This window comes from Mycteria americana, chromosome 5 (genome assembly GCF_035582795.1).
Source record: "Mycteria americana isolate JAX WOST 10 ecotype Jacksonville Zoo and Gardens chromosome 5, USCA_MyAme_1.0, whole genome shotgun sequence".
NCBI lineage: Eukaryota > Metazoa > Chordata > Aves > Ciconiiformes > Ciconiidae > Mycteria > Mycteria americana.
Window position 1 is genome coordinate 36,787,032 of NC_134369.1, and position 23,798 is coordinate 36,810,829.

At 45.1% G+C, this 23,798-nt stretch overlaps 3 protein-coding genes across 9 annotated transcripts in view; 1 reads left to right on the top strand and 2 right to left on the bottom strand.

The window, feature by feature from the left end:
• ZFYVE26 (zinc finger FYVE-type containing 26) overlaps window positions 1–1,544 on the bottom strand; it is a 52,831-nt gene extending 51,287 nt beyond the window's left edge. For 3 of the 6 annotated variants that reach the window (XM_075502968.1, XM_075502967.1, XM_075502964.1), the window contains exons 1-2: window positions 1,440–1,544; window positions 773–985 (exon numbers count right to left, since the gene is read on the bottom strand). In XM_075502968.1, coding sequence (XP_075359083.1) covers window positions 773–963 — 191 coding nt within the window. In that variant the 5' untranslated portion in view covers window positions 964–985; window positions 1,440–1,544. Of the gene's footprint in view, window positions 1–772; window positions 1,074–1,381 lie in introns of those variants that run through there. The other 3 variants (XM_075502966.1, XM_075502965.1, XM_075502969.1) reach the window with 3 other exon arrangements.
• An 853-nt stretch (window positions 1,545–2,397) lies between these two features.
• Window positions 2,398–7,227, top strand: LOC142410430 (galectin-related protein A-like). Of its 2 annotated transcripts, XM_075502975.1 has the most exons (5): window positions 2,400–2,573; window positions 4,961–5,049; window positions 5,838–6,012; window positions 6,368–6,552; window positions 7,077–7,227. In XM_075502975.1, the coding sequence occupies exons 1-4, from the start codon at window positions 2,550–2,552 to the stop codon at window positions 6,509–6,511; spliced, it is 432 nt and encodes a 143-aa protein (XP_075359090.1). In that variant the 5' UTR covers window positions 2,400–2,549; the 3' UTR covers window positions 6,512–6,552; window positions 7,077–7,227. The 2 variants fall into 2 exon arrangements, with proteins under 2 accessions (XP_075359091.1, XP_075359090.1); XM_075502976.1 differs by lacking the exon at window positions 7,077–7,227 and having other exon boundaries at window positions 2,398–2,573; window positions 6,368–6,875.
• Window positions 7,228–7,389: 162 nt separating this feature from the next.
• On the bottom strand, window positions 7,390–18,833 carry PLEK2 (pleckstrin 2). Its single transcript, XM_075502974.1, has 9 exons — window positions 18,550–18,833; window positions 15,728–15,892; window positions 14,553–14,734; window positions 13,729–13,820; window positions 13,208–13,395; window positions 12,620–12,721; window positions 11,139–11,222; window positions 9,902–9,980; window positions 7,390–8,840 (listed from the first exon to the last, which is right to left on the bottom strand). Exons 1-9 carry the CDS (start codon window positions 18,595–18,597, stop codon window positions 8,713–8,715), a joined length of 1,068 nt encoding a protein of 355 aa, XP_075359089.1. The 5' UTR covers window positions 18,598–18,833; the 3' UTR covers window positions 7,390–8,712.
• Window positions 18,834–23,798: the final 4,965 nt, after the last annotated feature.

Below are 23,798 nucleotides of genomic sequence, written 5' to 3' on the forward strand. Positions count from 1 at the left end.
ATATTCATCTAACCATGTGCACACCTTCCTTCAGACTCCTTTAACTGCTGTCAGTGTAAACTGTTTCTTAGAACCTTTACCAAAATATTATACAAATTTTAATGTGAGGAAGTATGATCATCTGCTTGGAGAGGGGGAATACCAAAGTTCTCTGACATGCTGGAAAGTCACCCTTCTTATGCACCTACCTGAAAAGCAGAGATCAAAACTAACTAGGATTGAGTAAAACCAATGCCATTTCAAAATCCAGTGTGAGAGAAATAAGAAATCAATAGCATAATTTGAATTTCTTAGAGTTTAATTTTTTAGAAACTGGAAGGTCTTTCAAGAGCTGCAAACAAGAAAAGATTTTAAATAACTACAGTGCTGATCTTGGTGGTTCCATTTCTAAATTAACCAAAGCTCAAAGGAATGTAATTTCAGGAGATGTTCCTTCTCCTTCTTATCCTTCAGTAAAATCTAACAAAATCAGTTCTGGAATGCTTCCAAATAGTTTTAAGCTTGTATCAATAACCATGTCAACTGCTTAAATGAACACAGCTCATTATCCCAGTGGGCTGGGCAGCCCGCTAAGTGCTTGGAGTGCTTGATAAGTGCTTGATAAGACATCAACGTTCAGATAATAGCACATCTAGGCACATCCAAGACACCTCAGCACTGAAGAGAGTGCTACTTTCCAGATTCTGCTTGTCTCCCACAGTCACCACTAGACTCATGGCTCCCTCCTCATTTCACACTCAAGCCTACTGAACCAAAACAGTACCTTACTTACCTTACCCCCATGGGACAAGCTACCAGAGCCTTAAGAATTGCTTCCACTTTCTCAGGGCCATCTCCGTGCCACTGGCTCAGCTGGGGCACACAGGCCTGTACAAGCTCCCAGTCTCCATGCCGTACGCACTCGCAGAAAAACCCAAAGAGCCGCTCCAGAGAGACCGCTTCTTCATTTCCAAAAGAATGCATCTTCCCAGGGCGAGCAGGTGACCTGGGCAGAGTGACACACGCAAAGGCGGACGCTGTAAGGGCGCGCTGGGGCACCACCCCCGATTTCTTCTTCGCACGGACAGCGCGACCTGGGCAGGGACAGGCGGAGAGCCAAGGCCAGGCTTCAGGGGGCTTCCTCCCACAGGGGCAGGGGGATAAGGCGCCAACAAGCATCGCGGGCTGACAACGCGGCTGCCGCTCGGCCATGACCGCCCCGCCGCGGGTGCGCCGCCCGAGGGAGCCCAGCCCAGCGGCCCGCGGGATGCTCCCGCCGCTCCCCACCGCCGCACGAGCTCCCGGGCCGCCCGTCGCGGCGGGGAGAGGAAGGACTGTCTTTGGGGGGGGCGGCGGCGGCGGCCACGGCCCCTTGCCCCGGGCCGCGCGCTCTGCCGCGCACCTGCCCGCAGCCTCGCCCTCCTCCGCAAGGTCCGGCCCGGTTCGGCGGCCCGCATTACCTGGCGGGGCAGGACGCGGCCACCCCGGCGACGCTGGGCTCTACTGCACCGCCCCGGCAACACCACCCCTCACCGCCGCCATCTTGGGCACCGCCTCAGCTGACCGCGCCGCCGGGCGGGCACGCGGGCGGACGTCCGCCCATTGGCCGAGCTGGGGCAGAATGTAAATAAACCGCCATTTTTCTTTGGGGCGCCTGACGCCGCCTCAGGAACGCGGGCAGCGCAAGCCCCGCCCTCCCCGCTAACCGTGCCCATCTCCGCCCACCGGGGCCTCCTCTTACCGCACACCAGCTCCGCCCCGTGCTCGGGCCTCTCGGGGTTCTTATTGGCTTCCGCCCGAAGCTCCGCCCCCTGGCACGCACGGGGACCGTTCCGCTGCGGCGCCTCTCGCTGCGGGGGCTGTGAGGAGGCGAAGGGTGGGCGAGTAAGCCTTGGCGTGGGAGTCCGTGCGTCGTCTCTCAGAGGGGAGGCTATATATGCGAATGTTATATACACCTATGCACACACACATAGAGAGAGAGATGTATACATCTAGGGGTATCTACGTGTGTGTGTGTGTGTGTGTGTGTATTTACCCCTTGTATATGTGTATAACCCTGTACGTATACCTCACTCTATGTATATAGGTCTGTATAGAGATATGTTACATATATAATTACCCCTTTGAGAGAGGACAGAAATGGTACCTAAATAAATGATGTGTTATTTATATGTATTACATACACAAATACAAAATGCTATGCACACACGCGTAATTTTAAAGACTTTTGTGAAAATGTGTAGGTGTAGGTACAGCTCGAGCTGCAGACGTAGGCTGCCAGGCACTCCTGTGCGGGGCGGCGGGGGCCTGCTCACCCTTGCAGTCCCCCTGCCCGCTCAACTGCACCACGGGGCGTCGTATTTGGCAGCTTCCCCCAGTGGGACGAGGCGCGAAGGGCCGTGACTCAGCTGCTCTGCTGGGTGGTGTCCAGCCGGTGTTTGGCAGAGATAAGCCCACCCCAGCATCCTCCCTTTATTCCGGACTTTTTGTTTGGTTTTGTCCTGGCACACAAAACAAAAACTCCTTCGGGGACTGCTGCGGCGGAGGCAAGTGTAAGAGGCAGAGCGGTGATGACTGAGGAGAGGCATCCCAAAGTAAGTGACTGAGTGAGTCCCCAGGGCTCCTGAACAGAAAATATGGGAAGGGGGCTATGTCCGTGTGCATGTGCTGGGACCCACCAATAAACCATGTAACGTGCCGCAGGAGCTTGTACCGTTACCTGCTACGGCATCCTGAGTACTTTTCACCTGTACTGTCAACTCAACGTCGGCAGAGAAATGGCGCGTGGGTAGTCATGTCTCTGAACTCATTTCAGCCATGCTGGACGAGCTGTAAGTGTTGAAGCCATGTGGTCATCATTCAGTCTATTCAGTTCTGATTCCCTGTGCCTTTAATGATGGTGCTTACTATGATGCAGCTCTGCGCAAACAATTTCTCAGTGTGCACTTTCAATTTGGGGTATTATTTTGTATCTTGTCTGTTGTGTAGGCAAGGAAGAAGCTTTAGTGGGACACAGAACCTGTATAAGGATGAAGTTCATTAAGCCTGGGGGTAAATGAACTTCATTTATGCTTATTACCCACTTTTATGCTTACTACTCACTCTCTAATTGCTTTATCCAGTTTAAAGTACCTCCTTACAGTCAGACTCCTTACTTGAGGAACTGCTCCCTCATGTAAGACATCTCAGGTGGTTGATGCTTTTCTTTTGCTACAAAGTTCAAAACATACCTGCTGGAGTCACCTGCCCACTTCTGCAAGGGTAAATGTAAATTACTAACAATCAGCAATAGTGCTGTAATTTTTGAAGGTATTTTGTGATTAATTTCTTTCAATATTGGCCTTGTTAGGAATTAGAGGTTTGTTAATATATCTGTGGAGCTGTAAATATCAAGGTGGGAAAATACATTGTTTAAGATCATCTTAGCAGAAGATATAACTAGTATATTGAAATTAGGAAATGGAGTATAGGCAAAACATTTTTCATCTTGAATTGGTGTTGCCGTTAAGAAGATGCAATTCAATAATTTAAAAATCTAACATTGGTTATATTTTCCAAAATTTAAAAATACGTATGAAATACCTGTAGCAACTTACACTTGAATGGAAGCCCATTTGCTGTGAACAGAAGTCCATGGGTTTCCATGCTGATGTAGTGCTTCTCATAGTCAAAATACTAAACCGTGCATATATTGTGCAGGTCTTCTAGCAAAAAATGTCTGAATTTTTGCCTTGGAACACTGGAACGATAAAGCGGTTTTTATCTAAAATAGGGTCTGCTGTGTATTGCCTTGGAATATTATCAGTGTTACACAAATTGCTAATAACGCTTAGTGTTTTATAGCAGCTTCTTTCTAAGTGACTGCATAGGGAGCGATTACATGCTACGGTGTAGTACTCTGGCATTTACATTTTAAAGGCATTTCTGAAACTGAACTCTCAAAATGTCCCTATCACTTGTTTCCAAGCTCGCTCTCTCATTTTTCCATGTCAACCATTGCCTGTATCAGTTTCTCCACTGACCATTGAAGCTGTTAGAGAATTACTTGGAGCAATTCTCTGATCTTTGGGTGGAGTTTGCAACTACAGGTCTCTTGTGAATGGGACAAAAGTAGGTCCACCGAGAAGCCATTTTCTGGCTTTGAAAAAGTGATGGGGACAGGTGTGACTGGGATCAGCTGTGAGGACACGGTTGCATTTCTGTCAAAATGCGGTGGCAGCGCAGCGTCCATGCTGGCTTTGTGCTCTTGTGGCGGAGGACAGAGGCTACCTGGCCCAGCATAAAGCCTGCTGGTGTCAAGTTAGCCTACCAAAATCTGTTAACAAATTTGAGCTGGCAGAGCAAGTTCACACAGAGTCTGTGCTCTGCATCATGCTGCCACAAAGCTTTTGATCTGCTGCATGGAGCACTACAAGCAGATTTATTGTGTTGTTAGACCATAGCAGGCGTCACTGACTCATCCCAGGTGTTTCAGCTATCTGGGTCCTGTCACCTGTGAGACGTGTGGGTCACCGCAGCCTCAACGCTTGCCGAGTACCTGCTTGGTACTTGAGTACCTGCTCTAGTCTTGGGGAGTGGCGTCAGTCACCTAAGTCAGCAGTGGCTGTTCCCAGAGCCACCTGAGGCATGCCGTCAGGGTCGGTAGTCACACACGTCGGTCAGGCGGAGCACTGACAGCGGCCACTCATTTTACTGACAGTACTTTTGGTCAGAAACTGCCTGCCGGAGTCGGCAGGCCTGCCAGGCAGCCACCACCTGGTTACCAGTCGTTAGGTTGCAGCAGCCCTCTCGCTCGATTCAGATACTGGAACTGACAGAATTTATACCAAAAGCATAAGAAGTACTTTAGGCTGGAAATATTTTTAAGTTCTTCTCTACGTGTAAAAATAAAATCAAGCTGTAAGAGGTGACCAAAGCAGCTGTTGAAGCTGGTTAACCCACCGTGTGACCTACTGCAACAGGTTTTCACTGTTCCCTGCAGGTGGAGCAGTATGTTGGTGAAATTAAAGGTGGCCTGAGACCAGCCATGAAACTCACAGTCATCGGGGTGGTACACTCCAACCCCAAGAGGTAGGTGAAGGGGCTGGTGTTACATCCACCCCTGCCTTACATGCTTCTACCTGTCTTCTAAATTGAAGTGATTTCTTGAGGGTCTGTGCTCTTCGGGAGGAAGAAAAGTCATATAGATTCATAATTTATAGCTCTATTTAATTTTCCTGCTCTTAGATTGAGATTAAAAGGGTGAGAAAGAATTCACTGTTTGGACCTTCTGACTGCCCTGCCAGCATTTTCTACTCCTTCCCCTTATCTAATGCAAACTGGAGGGGACACACAAGAGGCATTTCCCCTCCAGGAAGAGGTGCAATTTTGAACCCACATCTCAGTTGTCTTCTGGGGGCTGGAATCAACACCATTTGCAAACCAGTGGTTTTGGCACTGGAGGTGCAGGTTCATTGCTGTGTTTAGTCTGGATGACAGCAACTGTGCTGTCATTACACTTTTTTGCATCTACAGTGATCAACTCCAGTGCAATCAACACTGGTGAAGAGTTTTCCATAGCCTCTTTTAGGATACAAATTGGAATTGGCTTATCCACAATTGTGTTTGATTCCAGTCACAAGAGAGGGAAAACAACATCAGAAGTCACTAGTATCCTACTGGAAACCGGAGGAGAAACAAAGACTGGCCTGTTCTCATCCCTTTCTGCAGCTTTTAAGCCTGTGCACAGTCCCTGTAGGAGTCCCGCGTTTCAGTCTGACAATAAATCAATAGCTTTCTCTAGTCTTTTTGGGCTTCTGATGTGCTCACCACGTCCTTTCACATTTCTGAAAGTCCCAGTCATTTAATTGTTTTTTCAGCTTTTCAGTGACTCTGCTCTGTGATCCAGTGGATGCAAACAAAGATGTTGGGCTGTTATTTACAGTTAACTTTAGTGACAAATCCATCACCCGAAATGCACGAATTGCTGGGAAATGGGGAAGAGAAGAGATGACTATTCCCTACTTCCCATTTACGGCAGGCGACACATTTAAGGTAACTTTTTGGGGTACTATGATTAGGGTGGGGAAAAGTGGGGGAGAAAGGCTGAAGGCTATGTATATGACCACAAATAGCTAACTGTTAACTCGTCTAGTATGGCACAGAGAGCAACAGTTCAAGCCCTGATGGGAGAGATCCATTCCTTTCTCTAGTCTTAGTGAGAGAACTCACTATAAGGACCTTGACAGTATCATCTCAGCAGAGAGTAGGTTATTTATTAGGGGCATTTCAGAAGAACCAGTAGACTTTGTGCTTCACTATCCCCATCACATGGGGTTCTAAGTCCATGCTGGTGAAATCAGCTCTGCCGCTTGTCTCTAACACCATCGCCTGTCCTCTTCCATTGCAGATGGAGCTCTTATGCGAACACCAGCAAATACGAGTCTTGCTTGATGGACGGCAGCTCTGTGACTTCACTCACCGCATTCAGCCCCTGAACTTGGTGAAAGCTTTGCAGATCACAGGGGACATCAAGCTTACCAAAGTGGCTTGAAAAAAAGGAGACCACAATATCACCAGAGGACAGAGGCAAATGTACTTTCTTCTGTCTGAGAAATGTTTTATCTTTTTACCCTGGCTGATTCTGGAGAGTGGGAACTGTATCTTTTTCATTTGCTGATGTGTTTGAAACATACACTTTTTTTCTCATACACACTCAGCAATTGCAGAGCTATGGCTGGTCCAGGTAAATCAGAAGGCCTTTGCTGAGATACTCTCTTGGCATCCCAAACTGCAAGATTTATGATGCTATGCAGTATCTCACATCCTCATGGTCCCCTAATCCCCCAGGCATGCCAGCTGGTGGAGGTCAGTCCTCTGTGGTGGGGTGGCTGTTACCCTTGTGACAGGAACTGGGCAGTATGCAGGTGGTGGGACTGAGAAAAGAGAAGCAGAAGATTTCCTTATAAGTGAATAAAGGAGTCTGGTGGGCCCCAGCAAGGCTTAAATTATCAGGAAGGAGTTGATTTTCCTAGAAGCTCTGCTCAGTCAGCACAAAGCCATTTGTGCTTCCCAGTACAGAGCAATAAATGCCTTACCACCATCCCTGTCTCTTGCAGGTAGCATTCTCGTGAATTGAAAGGTTTCAACAGCTGTGGATTTCACAGTCTTCTCTGGACCAGCCCTAGGAAATGGTATCTGTAGCTGAAATGCATTGCTCATTCTTGTATGTAATTAAAACTGCATCTTTGCTGGCAAACTTCTTTACCAGCTCTGTTAAATATTTGAATGCACGTGAGTGTTGTGCTGTTATTCATTGCTGTAGATTTTGAAAGAAGTCCTAAATACATAGCTATTCTAATACATATATAAGCATATATCATAGCTGCTAACTTTGGCTGTGTTTAATTGGTTGGTTATAACACAGGATGAAGGGGGAAGTCTCTAGACAAAGAGACTTTTTTTTCAGTATATAACTTGGAGAAAAAAAAATCTGCAAAGAGGTGGTTCTGTGGATAGAGGGCTATCAAATTCCTCTGTTACTTCAGGGAAGATATATAGCATGCTGTCTTCAGAGAGCTTTTGGAGACTCTGGCTGTCAGATACAGGTACTCAGATAACATGAGGAATTTTATGAAAATAGTGTATCAGCAGGCTGGTCGGGTGTTTTAATCATCTCATACGTTCCATTCTACCCTCTGGTGTTGTGGAGAATGTATCAGTTTCTATATAGATCTAAATTTGCAGTGTATGAAACCATTATTTTCATATACTCAAACTGTCCTCTGAGAAAAATCATGTCTAAAGAGCCCTGGAGATTCGAATGCACTGAACTTTTTAATATATTTAATGATATCAAAGTCAAGTTTACTAGACAAAGAATGGAAAATTTAATGGCTTAAAATAGAAAAAAGCAATAGTTAGAACTGCTATTAGAGTTCTCGGTCCCAATGGTGCTCCATATAAATGGACTTATGGTGATAATCAGGAGGAAAAGTCTTGCTTTTACGGCTGAGTGATTTCTTCCAATATATTCAGCACCAGTGATTGTCTGGAATAACTGCCACTGGTCTGATTTGATACTCAGGATCCTGTACCACTACAGGTCATTACCAGCACAAGAATAATCTATATACTGGAGAGGAGGATCCTTTGGTCTTTTCCAGCCTAACAGAGAAACCAAATGGTAGAGCGGACGGATGGGCAGACAGACCCCTGGTTTGTTTCGCAATTGTGATTATCCTGGCAGCTGGATTGTGGCTTAGCACCAGACTCTTGTGGTATACCAAGAAAGGCAGCCTCAGACACCAGGACCTTTCATGACTTCAATTCAGTCAATCTTAACTAATTAAGTTTATGAGCCCCTTTATAAAGGGGAAAGGAGCAAGACATTTCTGCTTTAGGATAAAGCACAACCTGGATCTGCCAGATATAGACTGAAAACTTGTAAAAAAGAATTCTTTTCTTCCATCTTGGAATATTATATCTCATTGTTTCCTTGTAAAGCCCTGTTTTTCTGTATCCACCTGTTGTCTTTTGTCTCTTGGTTAGATGGTAAGTTCTTGGTGGGGAATTATTATGGATCTACATGACTCCTAGGCACCTGGGATGCTGGTCTGCCAGGAATTGCTAGGTGATATGGTGATACAAATAGCAAAAATAGACTATCTAAGGGAAAAACAACACTCCCAGACAATGAGAGAAGGAAACTTGGTCACCAATGTGACTTGTCATTTGGCATGGAGTCCACCTTATTCATGTCAGCGGTTTGATTGCCTCAATCCACTGTGCTCGCTCTGCCTTGGAGCTGGCCTGGATATAATAATGAATGTCATTTTTGGTGATGATTTTGAAGAGGTTGCCTTGCACGTTGCCCTTCACTCCTGCAGAGAAACAAATACGACAGGTCAGGAAGGTGCACAGAGAAATGCTTTGAGGCAGATATGAAGCTTCATAGGGAAGAATTTTAATTTAGTGAATCAGGGTATCAGACTTTCCCGTTTCGTCATGGAGAAGACATCTAAAAGTCTTGTGTCTTTGATTTCCCTTCTGCAAAATATAGGACAGACACCCCTCCCATAAACTGTACGAACTACTGTGTACTATGCTTCATATATAAAAAAGCTGCTGTTTAGATGGAGAATCTTACTTGAGTTATACAATAGAAGGATTAACTCCCTACCAGTTTGTGCAGTAGATTAGATTTGCTCCTGCCTGTCTTTGGGTTCCTCTTAGCAAGCAGCTCTCTTGTTCATTATGGCCCCCCACCCTGGACCGTATCTTTTTCAGACCCTGTCTTTTGTCTTTAGAAAGATGCTCCCTATTTGGGATCCACACATTGTGCTTACTGTCATAAAATAAATTGCTTTAACAGCAGAAACACTTATCTGTGAGGCTGAGGTTCTAGACAAATGCCTAAGATAAGCGTATTCACTAGGAGAACTGTTTTTTGTATTGTTCTCCTTATGTCTCCCCTACATTTGGGTTCTAGCAGATCAAAAAGGAAAAGGTAATAGCATAAGTAGAGAGGACACACAGAAAAGGGATGGCATCAGGGGATGCCTCAAGACTTTAAACAGTTAAGGTCTTGAGGCATCTTGAGGAGTTAACATCTAAAAAGAAGGCGTTTCCTCTTTGTCTGTTAACTCTGGAATATTAATCAGTGTCTTAGGACTGTCTCAGAGGTCATCTGACTGAGAAAAGCCCATAAAAAGGGGAACACCCAAGATATGTGGAAATAACGGTAAAAAAAAAATCCCCTCTGGTATGGACAACCCAGCAGTATGGGGATTTTTTATGATATGCCTCTTCCCTTGCTTGCAAGGGGAGAGGAAAGGCCAACCTACTTGTGCATACAGACAGCCATACACACAAATCCACACCCAAAGACTGTATTGCTATGGCATGAATATGTATGTATGAAAGTTTAGAGGCTCATGCTTACCTGCTGGGACTCCGTTGTCCTCCAGAGCTGAGACAAGACAGCCACGAAGAGAAAATCCACCTACTGGCCTGTTTTCTTCCTGCAAAGAAAAATGAAATGAGGCTTATCTGGAAAATACCATCATTAGAATAATTTCCCAGAGCACATAAATTATTTTTATGAAGGTGGACATGTAATGCATGCTTCCAGATATAAAACATCCATGTCACAAGAGAAGTCAATTAGGACATGTAATTAAATGCATTACTATGTTGTTTCAGTCTCAGATGTTTCTCTGAGGTAGCTGGGAATGATGGAGAGCAATTAAAAGCACAAGGGTAGGCTAACAATCACATTTCAAACTTATGTATAGTCTTATCAATAACAACCCAGATTAAAAAAAAAATATATGTATTTCTGCAAGTTTTTAGCTTGCTGCTTTTCACTGAGACTGTCTGGGATAAATTTGACTGTTTTCACTAGTGGGCTGGCTCTCTTGTCTGATCTTCAGGTTCTGCAGTTTGAGTTTATAGCATTACAAGGGCGAGTTGCAGTGCAAAAAAACCCCACAAAAAAACAGGCAACAAAAAAAGAACCAGCTCCATAAGCTCTTTTCACTGTTATGTTGTTTGTGTTTTCTTTGAAAGTTACATAAAGCATTTCCATACATGTTCTTTTAGCAACCTGTTGGGCTTTGTGGCACCCTATGCATCTGGGGCTGATGGATCCACATGCCCTTCTGGGTTGTTCACATGGATTATTATATCCATGAAGATAAATTCTACTATTCCCTGAGCAAGTTTAAAACTTAGTAGCAGAAATTCCTATAAATACTTCGGCATCAAGGATATCCTATTCAATGTTGGAATAAGAACATAAAAAATCCCAGTAGCAGTATGACCCTCAAGTGGTGGGATGTCAGCCCAGAAAGATCACAGGCCAGGAAGAATCCCTGCAGGAGCACGATCCCAGACTGTGTGGGTACAGCAAAAGACCAATCCCAAGAAAACTGCTGCCCCTCAGCTAAGGAAAAGGAATCTCACTGGGGAAAAGACAGGAGGGAAGATGCAGGGATAGAAAATCCTACAAGGACAACCTCCCAGGGTAAGGTCAGAGCGGTCTTATTCCCCAGGAAATGAGTAGAGGAACCCAGAAGGAGATTTGGGTGAGAGAAACATTTACAGCATAGTTGTATTTTCATTATAATGTTTAGGTCTGTAAGAGGATTTCTACAGGTAGTAACTCCCCACCCACATACCTTAGTGGGGTCATAGTAGTGCAAAAAAGCAGGATCAGCTCTCAAAACAAATCTCCTCACCTTCCAGTTTTTCCTCTTGTGCCCCTGTAAAACAGAAGAATTAAAGTTACCACCAGTAAATACCTCCTGCAATGGCCATTTTCCTGCAGGCTGTAGGGGAGACCTAATTAGATACTGAAAAACAAGGTTGTGAAGCCAACAGAGAAAAATCTTTTCTGACATCTTAGTAACTCCTAGGATTTTCTGCTTAACATTCTTCTTCATACTTTGATAATTCCTTCCTCTCTCCCTTCCTGTGCTGAGAACCAGGAAAGCAGAGTGACAGGACCAAGTGATTATATACCTGATTCCTGCTCTTAATTTCAGATTAAATATGGGTCTTGGATTAAAAACCCATGCTGTGCATGCTCTGAGGGTATTACGTCAGGTCCTTTTGCAGCTCTTCACTCTTGCCCCCCCCAGCCCTTTCAGCTGCTGACAGTGCAGGGCAGCACTGCAAGCCTGTGCCAGGCCCTGAGGGCATCCCCCGGCTCCTGGAGGTTTGGTGGTGGGGATCAGGGCCAGCCTAGGGCTGGGGCCACTGCGGGATGCCCCTCACTGCTGCTGACCATGGGGAGAGACTCCTGGGCAGCTCTGATGTCCTGTGGTGATGGGGGGCTTCCCTGCCGGCCTGTGGGGATCCCCCAGCAGCTCCTGGCACCCAGCCCACCGCTAGCCCTTGCTGCACCCTGGCAGCTGGAGGAGGGAGGGTTGGGGAGCATCTGATGATCCAGTTTGCACAACACAAAAATCGGAGCTCAGGGTACAAAGCTGCAGAGTGGAAACGTGGCCATGCAGTGCAGGTAGGGTTCCTTCTGCAGGTGGCTGTGTTGTACTTTGAAACAGTGTGATTGATCCTCATCTTGTTCATAGCAAGGGTCGGAAACTAAATCTTGCAGACTAAGGGTGGGATCTGGTAAATAATTACTACTAACAGGTAATTATGCCCAAAGAAAACAGGTCTCACCACCACTAGAGTGTCCACGTGTACATGAGTGACTGTCCACGGTTAATGTCCACTTCATGCAAATGTCAATCTACTCAGCTTTGAAATTTGTCTGTGGCCAGCAGAACATTATAGATGCTCAAACAACCCGGGTGGGACAGGTTAGACCAGAGGAACAGTGGATCTGCTTGGAAGTAACACCTCTGGTGGGATTTGGAGTTTGTGTGGGACTTTTGCTTTTGATACTATTTTATACCTTCCAGTATACACTCAATATATACAGAATATCCAATTAATCCTGACTGAGAAGCAAGTTCCATAGCTCACTTCTTTGTAACTAGATACTCTTCACCACATGATCTCTGTACTGACAGGCAGGTTAGCTCTGCTGGTCACAACTCTCCAGCCACACTTGTATAAATCACATTTATTCTCTAGGAAGTCCTAAGAGCTGTCATTTTTCTTGTTTCCCAGTGAAGGTTCAGATTTTATTTACCTGTTTCACTAAGAATCCTTGCTTCACAATTGTGCCGCTTAATTCAGAGATGTTAAATTGTAGCTCTTCCCTGGAACTGATACTTTTCTTACTGCTTTCAGCCTGCAAATAGGGAAAAGATGGTTTCACTTTTTAATTGAAACACACTCTTAAGTACAAAGTTCTGCATTTTATTTTCCTTGAGCTCTTTTTAGCTGATTTTCCCCTGAGTAAATTCTCCTCCGTACCCCTGCTGCTCAGCTCAGCAGGTCTGAGGTTTACAAGCAACAAATTACAGCTGTAAAGCCTACACATGCACTGTGGCCTTGAGCTTTAGCAGAACTACAGCACAGCCTCTGTTAAATGCAGACACAGCACTGCACCCGAGGGACACACCCCTTTTAATGCCTAATTATGTAATTTGTAGATCCCTCCATATCCATGTAGCTATTTGTCTCCAGCAAAAGTGCAGGTGTTAGCACTACTAAAAGCCCAGAGCTGCTCCTTCTCTGTCTGCTTTCACAGCTTGCGTATTTTGCCTTTGGTTGCATGCTGTGCATGCCCCCTTTACCACTGCCCCAAATCAGAGGAGGCAGCCACATCACTTACAAACATGTACAGTGCAGTGGAGTCGTCGAGGAACTGCTCAGAGAGGTCGCTGTAGCGCGTGGCCTCAGTGCTACGGGCTCCCACGGGCTTGATGAAGTTCTCCTCCATCAGCATGGATGCCAAGGTGACGGCCTCGAACCGTGACACTGCAAAGCTATTGGAGATGAGCCAGTCCACCAGGGCAGAACCTGCAGGGAGAAAGGCAGCTCTCATACCAAGGCAACGTGCTCGTCCAAGGCAAGACAGATGGTGTCTTGCCACACAGGCCTTCATTTGCTGAAACATTTTGGCACCATCACAAAGACTGTCAATGAAGTGCAAGGTTGACCAAAAGTGTGGGGTCCTACGTGTGCTTCCATATATCCAAACAGCAAGAGAGAAAGGTGTCGGAGAACTTGGCTGCACCAGTACTTTCCACTGGGCCACAACTGATCCCACCAGGAAGGCAGTACCGTAGCTCCCTTGCCACTGCAATGTGGCATGTCAGGTGTGAGGAAGCTCTTTGCCTGCAGCAGGTGTACCTGTGAAGGTCTCTTTGTATCTGTTGCCTTGCTCCAAGTTGCGGGTCAGCTTCATTCCAGTACTGCTGTCACACATTCTCTCCACTATGTGGCTGTAGAAGAGAACACAGGACAATGTTACTAGAATAGAAAGACAGGCAGAAACTGTCACGTACTTCTGTCAGTGCCTGGGATGCCCTCATGATTACCAACATAAAGACGGCAAACAGTCTAGATACTCCCCCATGAGTTTTATCTTAAGTGTGGCATAGGAAATCTTTATTGTCCCAATAGCAGCACTAAACAAGATGCCTCACAAAGTATCTTTCAATTTAAAGCACTTCAAACTGAGCTATAGTCAGCCTCCATTTACCTTCTCAACACAGATCAAATTCATGTAATTTTTCTGTTTCTTAATCAGTTCTCTGTTTCCTCTTGTTTAACATGATACACCCTAAAAATCCTAGTCTGGATTCCAACTATCATCTTTGAAAGCTCATCAACATGGCATGAACAATGTCATCACTCAGTCTTTCCCTGACATTGCATCTTCCAAGGTAATATATCTTCCCCAATGAGAACCTCTGCAGCTGACTAGGAAGGTCTTCAAGCCAGCAGTGAGAGGCCTGTGCAGAATCCACATACCCCCCCAAAAAAATGATGGTCAGGAAAAAGTGCATTCCTGTGCCCTGGCAAAAGTGTGTGCAAACCTAGGCCAGAGCAGCCAGTTTAGAGGCTCCCGGCCACACGGGAGCGGATCTGTGCAGAGAGGAGCTTCCCCATCCATCAGCTCAGGCAATTTGCAGACTACAGCAACAGCAGAACAAGAAACCGTATACACTTACTGGAGGCTGATATTCTCTAGCAGTTTGAAAGAGTTCTTCATTCTGTGAAGCTCTTGTACCTGTACTGGGTGACCAGCATGAATAGCTCCAGTGATGTCCAAAGCCCAAGAGTCTCGCTCCTCCCTGGAGCAACATTCAAGGAAATAGTCTGTGTTGGTTTTTGTCTTTAGTTTGATGAGTAGCTGTGGAGAAAGAAGCGCAAAGCAATAACATAATTTAGCTATTGTCCTCTACTTGCATTTTGCTTCTTTTGGCACTGGCCCAAGTGACACAAATAAGTCTGATATGGCATCCCACCTGAGCAGTACAGAGCAATTCTTGGCCAGAAGGATGGTGGGCACAACTCTGGGTTTTTTTTTCTCTCCCTCCCACCCCCCCAATCCCTGGGTTTTCAGTTCCAAGCATGGTTTGCATGCATGGAGCTTGTTGTACTCAAAAGAGAGCAGACCACCCAGATACTGGATTACATAGGAGTGTGCTGCTGACTGTGGAGCTTTTCACATCCAGATCTCTAGTCTCTCAACAACTACAGACTCTCACTAGGCTCTTTCTGCCATGAGAAGTACTGAAATAGCAACTTCCAGAGTCATTTCCCTTCTGGCCCCACTCAGAGGAAGCCTGCATTGCCACTACCCGCGGGTGAGCGGAGAAGCGCGGGAGGCACTTTCCCTTCCAGAGCCCTCTTGCTGGAAACTTTCCACAGCAGTGAAGTCCCACTGGCGAAGCAAAAGGGAGTTTGACCTGGCTGCCCAGCAGCGCCCTGTGGACACAGCCAGGGTTTTACAGAAGTATCAGAGGTGATAAATTTCCTTTTTTTCCCATCCTCCTCAGATTTTATTGAGCTGTTCATGTTCTCCCTCCACACACTGTTGGGCTGATGCATTTGCATTTATTCTTCCCAGTGTGTGTGGGGGGGTGGGTTTGTGGGTTTTTTTTTTGTTAATGGCTGTGACTCAGATTTGGGCACAGGGAACAGCAAAGACACAATGAGGGAGTTCATTGCTCGTCCTGGTTACACTGCTAATGGCAGCTTGCTTTTGGTTGGGCCTAATTCTGGAAACACATACCCCAGTGATATGGTTGCAGCAATCAAAGAAGTCAGGAGGAGAGGAAAAGACTAGGGAGAAGTAGGAAAGTGAACATCATTGAGAAGGGATACATTTTTGCAGTCGTACCGGTCTGTTCTCATATTCCAGGCATGGACAAGTAATAGTGCAGCCATCCAGAAGGATCCTGCCCTTTGGAGAAGGGTCCTTCTTGCCTCCTTCAATTTTGTAATACAGCAGCTTGTCCTGAAGCAGAACGAACCATCTCACTTTCCAGTTACGAACAATATGTCCCTAGAGGGGAAGAAATCCACATAGCTAATTTTAACACGAGCATTGAGAAATGACTGTTTTTTGGTTTTTTTTTTTTTTTTTGTGAAAATACCATAAACTAATAGGAAACTGTATGAAAAGAAACACAAGAAGTCATCATGAGTCCTGTTCTCCCTGAAACACGCATTTTTAGTAACAAAATAGCACAGCTCCATCACTATAAAACCACAGAGCAATAGAAAGGTGCTTTGCTCTTTCTCCAGCAAGGACATCTTTGCTGGCAAAAATTGTTTCTTGCAAAAGCTGACATGAATTATCTCAGAGCTGTCATTTAGGTGCACACCTGCTCACTGACAGCACCAGGCAGGAACAGCGCTAAATCCGAAATGTGTGAGGGCTCTTGGAGACAAACTCCTCCTCTCCCGTGAGCCTGGGTAGTGTTTGATGTGTTCTGTTCTTTGTCATTTTGATGTGGCTGTAGGTGCCAAGTGGTTTTGAGAGCGCTTTGCTGAGTGAATTGGCTTTTCCTTACATCCCCTCTTACTGCTAGTGAGTGGTTTATTTCTATCCTACCTGCCTCCAACCTCCTGGGCTAAAACATTCCCTGTGCTACTGTTTCCTGTAAAGGAAATATGCTTTTTAATGGCAAAAGACTGAATGAAGGCTGCTGTCGAATGCCTCCTGGGTTATACCAGAATACAGACAAAACCTCTTCTTTCCCCCTCTGTAAACAGCCCCCGGCTCTCTTTAGTCTGGCTGTACAGGAGAGCAAACCCAGCGAGGGCTGGCACTGACAGGCTCAGTCCTGTCTGACAGTGTCAGGTCCAGCTTCGAGGTGCGAGGAGCTGACTTGCATTTCTACAGGCGATGGAGCATTACAGCCAGCAGCGAAGCACTGTGTCGAGGAAGCTCTGACACCTGGGGGAGGGTGGGCATAGCTGGAAGAAAGGAACATGCAAGGTCCAGTTGTGGCAGGAATCAAAGCTCATTAATTCTCTATGAGTAAAGGGGAAAACCAGCAATTTCCAAGAAAAGGTAGGGTAATCAGTCTCTAAAATCCAGGGCACTTTAGATCTAATGTCTTCTAGTCTATACTAAATACAATTTATCTAACTTGGGTTTGTTCTCTCCTTCCCTTTGCCTTCTTCAGTGTTTTTTTCACCTGTTGTAAAGTCCCTTGGCCATTTTTCCTCAGAGTATGTTCTTCACTATGGCTCTTTTCTTTCCTTCTTGGAGATTTCCTCTTTTTCGGGAGGTTGCCTTACCTTTTTTTCTTTATCTTTACCTGACTTCCACACATTTACTTTATATTTATAATACCTTACAATACATAATTCAGTAATTCATAATGCATTTACATCATCTCCTTGCTTCTGCTCTCTTCTTGAGAAAGCTGTTTTCTTTACCTGATCCCACCCCTCCCTCATTTTTTCCTCTGGATCCCTTGTCCCTTCTCCCTCAGTTTCCTTTAGGCATCTTCTTTGTGGTCTCCTTCCTATCAAACTGTGTATCTTGGTGGTGTTGTACAGACTGCTGGCAGTTACAGCTCAGGGTGCTGCCGATAACCTGTTCCTCTCACACACTTGGCACCTTGACTTCCCATCTTGAATTCAGTAGTCACTTAAGAGCCACAAAAGACAACCGTAGCCCAGAGAGGACAGCAGGAGCCGGGACTGCTCTGCCCTCGCTGGAGAAGGGAGGATGAGGAACAGCTCGGGGCGTGCAGCCCTTCTCCGTGTAGAGCATGGCTTCACATGGCTGGCGGCTAGCTGGCTGGCTGGCCAGGAGCCCCGCCAGGAGAGCTCCTAACCAGAATTACCTTCATGTTAGCACCAGAAGCACTGCCACGTACTGTAGAAAAGCATTTCCCAAGACGTGGCAAAGCTTTGAACAAACCTTTGAATCACATTTTTTGTGAGCAATCAAGGACCGTATTAGTCATTGAGACAGGGTCTTGGTACTAAAAGCAGCTTATGCCCCTTCCTAAGTTGCCCTCTTGTGTCCCAGCTATGACTGACTTGGTCCTATAGGGAGAAGTGTTGGAAAGGATGAAATCTGTGACACCATCTTTCAGCTCTTTTCTCCACATTTTGGCTAAAATTTTCTTACAGTGCAGCTTGAGGGGTGTGGAACAAAGAAGTTATTTCAAACACATTTCTACGTTTCCATTGCTCTGATCCCCTTCAAAAAGGGTAGTGGGTTCTCCATCCTCTCATATGACACGGGAAACGCTGCTCAGCTGGGTCACTAAAGAAGGCACAAACTATCTTAAGAGACTGTCAAAACATCTTCCCTCTCTCCTTCCTCCCATGGCCGCTTCCACTGCTGCCGCGTAGCCATTTGCCGGGTAGTTTTTTATGTGCTCTTTGCAGAGGTGTGCCCTATGTGCAGACATACTGGCTTTCTGATACCTAACTGAGTAATCCTGATAGCTAATTCACTTTCCTTTGAGTAAATAAATACCAATACGGAGAAAGTCGAGGGAGGGTAGTGAACACCTGCAGTTCATGCAGCTCCCCCGGCAGGCATCTGCACAGACCTGGAGGAGCTCCTTTCCCAGGAGCAGGCAGGAGCCCCTCAAACCCAGCGCCCAACGGGCTGCCTTGCCGTCCGGTCCCTGCTCAGGGGCCGCTGCCACGTTTGAGCAGAACCGCACGAAGGGGAACCGGAGCTCTTACCCGTTTGACGAGGAAGCCCTCCTTCAGGACTCCAGCTGCTTCCTCCATCGTGGCCAGCAGGGAAGAGAGCCGAGCCCCCGACGAGAAGCGCCTGAGCCCTGGCAGCCCGTGCCTCTGCAGGCAATTTGTTTAAGAAAGCTCATTTTTCTTTGCTATCCTCCTCCTCCAGCGTGACGCACTCTACCTTCCCTGGTTTTTTCTCCCTCTCTTCCTACCTATCAGACATTAGTTAAACAGTGAGCTGGCCCTGATATGTTACCTGCCCTCCGGGAAGTAAAACAAAGGGAAGTCTAAAAAGGATCTCAAAAGAATTTCACAGAATTTAGCATAGCAAAAAACCACCACCGAGTGAGTTGGCCAATATAAGCAGCCACATGATGACAAATCAGGTATTGCATAGGAGGGAGAAGCAGAACTGTAAAATCGCATCCCTCAAAACTTCAGACTAATCAACTTTACCACTTAAAATTCCTCATCTAATAAACACATCTTATAGGGGTTCCACAGATCAGAACACCTTAAGTGTAACATATAAAACATTATGATTACAAGGAGGCTTTTACAAACCTTAAAATAATTTCTTTTGCTAGAAATTTATTTTACCAAAGAAGCCCCAAAGCACCTAAAAGCCCACTCTACTTTCAGTGACCTCTGGGCATATAAACCAAGATTCTCAACTTAATATCCTAAATCCCTACATAAGCAACTATTCGGGCTTTGGGTAAAGCAGTCTGATCAATGGACACCGTGCAGTGACCTCTTGTAATTCCTGAGTGCCTCTGAAGCAGAGTGCCTTTTTTATGTCTGAATACGAGCCTAGATGTTTATTGCATTTTTGAAGACTTCGCCCATGATAAATCTGTTTCATAGAGCTATCAAATCTTGTCCCGATGAAATAAACCAGTATTAGTATTTCAGACAGCACTGCTGTTCAGAAGTAATAGTCTTTGCTGTACTGTTAGCATTCCCTGACTTGCACCAAAATTAAGGTGATATACGTGGGCAGAGCTGGGGGCTGTGATAAGAAACATGATGTAGAGTATAACAAATAAACAAAAGCTCTTGTTGCTATGTAAAAAGAAAGTCCAGAGTTCAGTAAGACAAAGTGACTCAGGTATCTCTCAGTCTTTGCACACCGGAACAGATTACTGGTCACACTTTGATGTACTGAGGAAAAGGAACAAACAAATAATTTCTTTATCTTTATAGTATTTTTTATAACTTTTAGGGAGGAATAGCAAGATACCAAAGAATTCAAACCCGACAATGCACTGGAGATGACCCAGGGAACAGTTCTGCAGAGATCATGAGAAATACAATGGGTGACTGAGCACTACTTGAAGTTAGAAAAATCGATTGCTGTATGAAGAGAAAGCACGCTGGCTGAGATTTCAAAAGCAGCCGGCCCATGTGGAAGTTACCTACGTAGCTCCTACTGTACTCCCTTTGCCACTTTGGAAAAGGCAGGCAGCCATGAGGCAACCGGCTGCATTAGTCATATCCCAGTTATGTTTGTTCTTCAGTCTAAAGTTAAGTACAGTAAGTTTAACAGAACACCTGGAAGAGTATTTTTTGCTGTAGGTATGTAGTATTTTCAAAGATATCAATGGAAATTTTGGTATTTTTTTTATATTATTGTGGCCTTAAAATAAAGCAGAAATGAACTGAGTGTATTTCTTTTAGTTTAATAAATAATCGCCGTCTCTGTGTATATACATAAATATATATAAATAAAAGCTGTACTCAGAAGCAGAATCTTGGGGAAAAAACTGATGCAGTCAGCAGAAAAAAGAAAATAAATTTCAGCTCACAAGGTTCTGTACATCAGAATTAAACCTGAGAAAAGAGAAGAAAACTTGAGTCTAGGTACACAAGAGACATTACTGCTGCGTGTGTTTCCTGGACACGCACTCTTTATATAACCAGCTCCAGGAATACAGTGTTCCACCGTTTGGTATTTGACGTTTGACTTCACATCGTTCAGCTTGTTACTGCAGGCAATTTATAACAAGGTGGGTGAGATAATTTCATGCTAGTGAGGACAGGCAGAAGCTTGCAGGGGGCTCTCGCTCAGACAGTGATCTCAGAATTGCACCATAACCAGTCCTCACCAGAGATCCGAGCGAGCTCTTTTCCTCCAGCACGCAGACCACCCACAACCCTGCAGACGGATCTTGGCAAAATTACCATTAGCAACGAAGAATTTCATTTGCCAAACTGCTGGTGAATGGTGAAACAAACATTGCCCTAGCTGGCCAGTAAACAACAGGTTTTGTACCAACTACTTTTTATAATCTAGAGCCTTCACTTTCTTCAACACCTTGGATATTTATAATACCCCCCCCACCCCCCGTCTCATTCTGTAGTTAATCAAGGTTAACAAACTGCCCCTATATTGCTCCCTGAGGTTGAGTAAATACAGATCTCTCAGACAGCTTTGCGGGAAAAGGGTCATATAGTGTAAAATGAGTCAGTAGATCTGGGCTGCCGTATTCACGCATGTGCTGGGAAGGCAAGCTCTGGCACTGAAGCCTCCCGGCAGAAAAGGACGTGCTTCGATCTGTATAAATCCAGGGAGCTCCAGAAAACTCCATCAGGTCTTCTGTGGGACTTGAAACTCACTGAAAGGAGGACTGTTTCCTCAGATCCATTTTATACTGGTGTTTTCCACATGTCAGCGTAGTATTTTAACAAAAAAAGCACAGTTGAGTGCTTGACATTTTTCCATTCAAAGTGACCCCCAAACACTTTAAGTGCTCTAGAATTTGCATTGGGGTGGCCAGGAAGAGCTGGCTCTGAGCGCAGACTGCACTATTTCAGCTGGCCGACCTGACAGACACTCCAGGTCAGCCCCTCAAGGAGCCATGAACAGCTGATTAAGAGAACCTGCCCAAAGGACAACCCCCGTCGCACGTTCTGCAATGCCCATCGTGTATCATCGTGTGAACAGTGTCACAGGGGGGATTACATACACCCAGCTTTTTCAAAGCAGCTTCTTAAGATGCTAGGACTTTGCCCTCTGGTGTAGGACACCATTAAATATTTAGTTCCTTTAGTGGATTAGGGATGAAATAAGATGAAAACAAACCACATCAAAATAATGACGAAACATTTCTAGATAGAAGTGAAAGATGACAAGAGTTCAGAAGTATTCTGACGTAAGAGCATTTTTAAAATTAACTGTAGAAAGGTGGCAGTGTTTGAAAACAGTTTAATTGTCTAGACTCTGGACCAAAAAACTATCAGCAATTAAATACCAAAGTGCAGATTCTGCTATGAAGAACAACATGCCAGCTCCACTGCATCTAAAAAAACCCTGAGGGCCAGAATCAGAGAGAAAACAGCAAGGAACTGTCACACTATCAAAACCCAGACAAACCACAACAGCCCCAAGAAAGCAGGGCACCCCTTCTTTAGCAGCCACTATTTCCCCTCATCAGAAACAGGATACAGGGCTGTGTGTTACTGGACCGTGTGCCTGACCCGAGCCAGTACCTCTGATTGGTTTTTTTTCTATTAATCAGTCCTTATCAGATGTTATAAGTAAAACTACTTCCAAGCTGCCGGACTTACAAAATTAATTTGGGACACGGAAGTCAAGCTGAGATGCTTACAATTAGCACATCAGGCCAAGCCCTGTCCACAGGTATACCTGTACCTTTCCCTTCAGTTGACTACATGAGTGCAGGGGGAGCTTTTGGCCTTGCAATTACAACTGAGTAAACAGGACAGTTGCTAATGAACAGCAGGAATACGCTACCTTGCTTTAGCGATTCGACAAAAGACGTTCACACAAAACCCACGACCCTTATTTTAAGCACTTGGTAAGCAAACGGAGTTCCACACATACAACATAGATCGGTTGAGACAGAAGGCATCATCTCGACAACTTCTAAAGATCCTTAAGTCACAGGCTACGGCAACTGAGGCCCCACAGCCGAGGCCCAGCGTGGCCTTCACACGTTCAGCACTCCCTTACATGCACCTCGCTAACAGGTCTTGAAAGCAGCCATCTCAGACCTCCTCCTTCCAGCTACGGCAACGCACCAGGAGTATCTACTAAGTTGTCTCGTATCTTTTATTTAAGCTTCTTGGTTAAAATTTGCTCAGGCAATGGGAGAGCCTGACTTTATCTCCTAGTGTAATAAGTGATTGAAATGCGTTTATCTTAAGCTGCTTCCTTACCATCCTCACCATCTCGGTCATTTTTTTTTTCAGGCACTCAAAATTGACACAGAATTGTGTACACCAGCACACTGAGGCTCTCATCAGGTACTGAACAAGTTTAGCAAACTTTTGCCTAAATTACTGACAGAAACAATGCTCACCTATTAACGCACCAAAAGAGTTCTTAGAGATGATACTAATTGTAACCCCCTGATAATAGTATAAGGAAAGAGCATGTGTGGCTCATTTTTCAGTGCTTTGCTTTACAGCATTATTTTGGCATACAGATCACATGGCGACTTTTTAATTTATAAACACTTTGTTCTTTTGTCTGAGTACCCACCTATTGTGTTTAATGGAAGCCAAATTACTATTTTAGTGAATGGACAACGTTGGAAGAGCTGTTCAAACAGGAAACTGACATTATCACAACTTCAAGCCATGACAAGACTGTCATAAGCAGCTTCTGAAAAGACAGCAATTTGAGAAAATAACCATAAAAAAAAATTTGTTTCTTCATTTTGTGATAACACATTCAGGTATTTTCCAACATTCTGCAAAGACTAGAAGTTACTTAACTTTTCTGGCTTTGCATAGTAAAGGTTGGGTACATGTGAACTGCTCTGATGATCAAGCATGGATTGAGGTAAGTATGCCCTTTGTGAATGCCTTCTGTGGCAACACCAGGTACCAAGCACATTGTTTATACCTGTGGCAATATTAACAATTCCTAGTTACAGCTCAAAGCCTCATTTTTCATGCATTTTTCCTCTAGCAGCACAAAATATTAAGAAAAAAAGATGTGCAATATGGGACATGTCAATGGAAAAAGATACGTTTAAAAATTTAGCAATTTGGAAAGGTTACTTAAAATAAAAGCACACCCCCTCTCCCCCCCAACTCCCACAGATAAGGAAAACAGGGTGGGTTGGGTTTTTTTTTTGTTTTTTTTGTTTTTTTTTTTTTACACTCCAACATGGAAAGCACATCTTGTTTCTCTTATTCAGAGAAGATAAACAGGTTGTTTCTAGAATGAATAGCTCAGTTCAGTGTAAATGAGATTTAGGGTAGGCAGAATTGAA

Excerpts from the sequence above, each read along its gene's own strand:
- LOC142410430 (XM_075502976.1), top strand. The coding sequence starts at position 2,550 with ATGACTGAGGAGAGGCATCCCAAA. Across the intron at positions 2,574-4,960 it reads CTGAGGAGAGGCATCCCAAA|GTGGAGCAGTATGTTGGTGA; the intron begins GTAAGTGACTGA and ends TGTTCCCTGCAG. Across the intron at positions 6,013-6,367 it reads CGGCAGGCGACACATTTAAG|ATGGAGCTCTTATGCGAACA; the intron begins GTAACTTTTTGG and ends CTTCCATTGCAG.
- PLEK2 (XM_075502974.1), bottom strand. The coding sequence starts at position 18,597 with ATGGAGGAAGCAGCTGGAGTCCTGAAGGAGGGCTTCCTCGTCAAACGG. Across the intron at positions 15,893-18,549 it reads AGGGCTTCCTCGTCAAACGG|GGACATATTGTTCGTAACTG; the intron begins GTAAGAGCTCCG and ends CTTCCCCTCTAG. Across the intron at positions 13,396-13,728 it reads ATACAAAGAGACCTTCACAG|GTTCTGCCCTGGTGGACTGG; the intron begins GTACACCTGCTG and ends TTCTCCCTGCAG.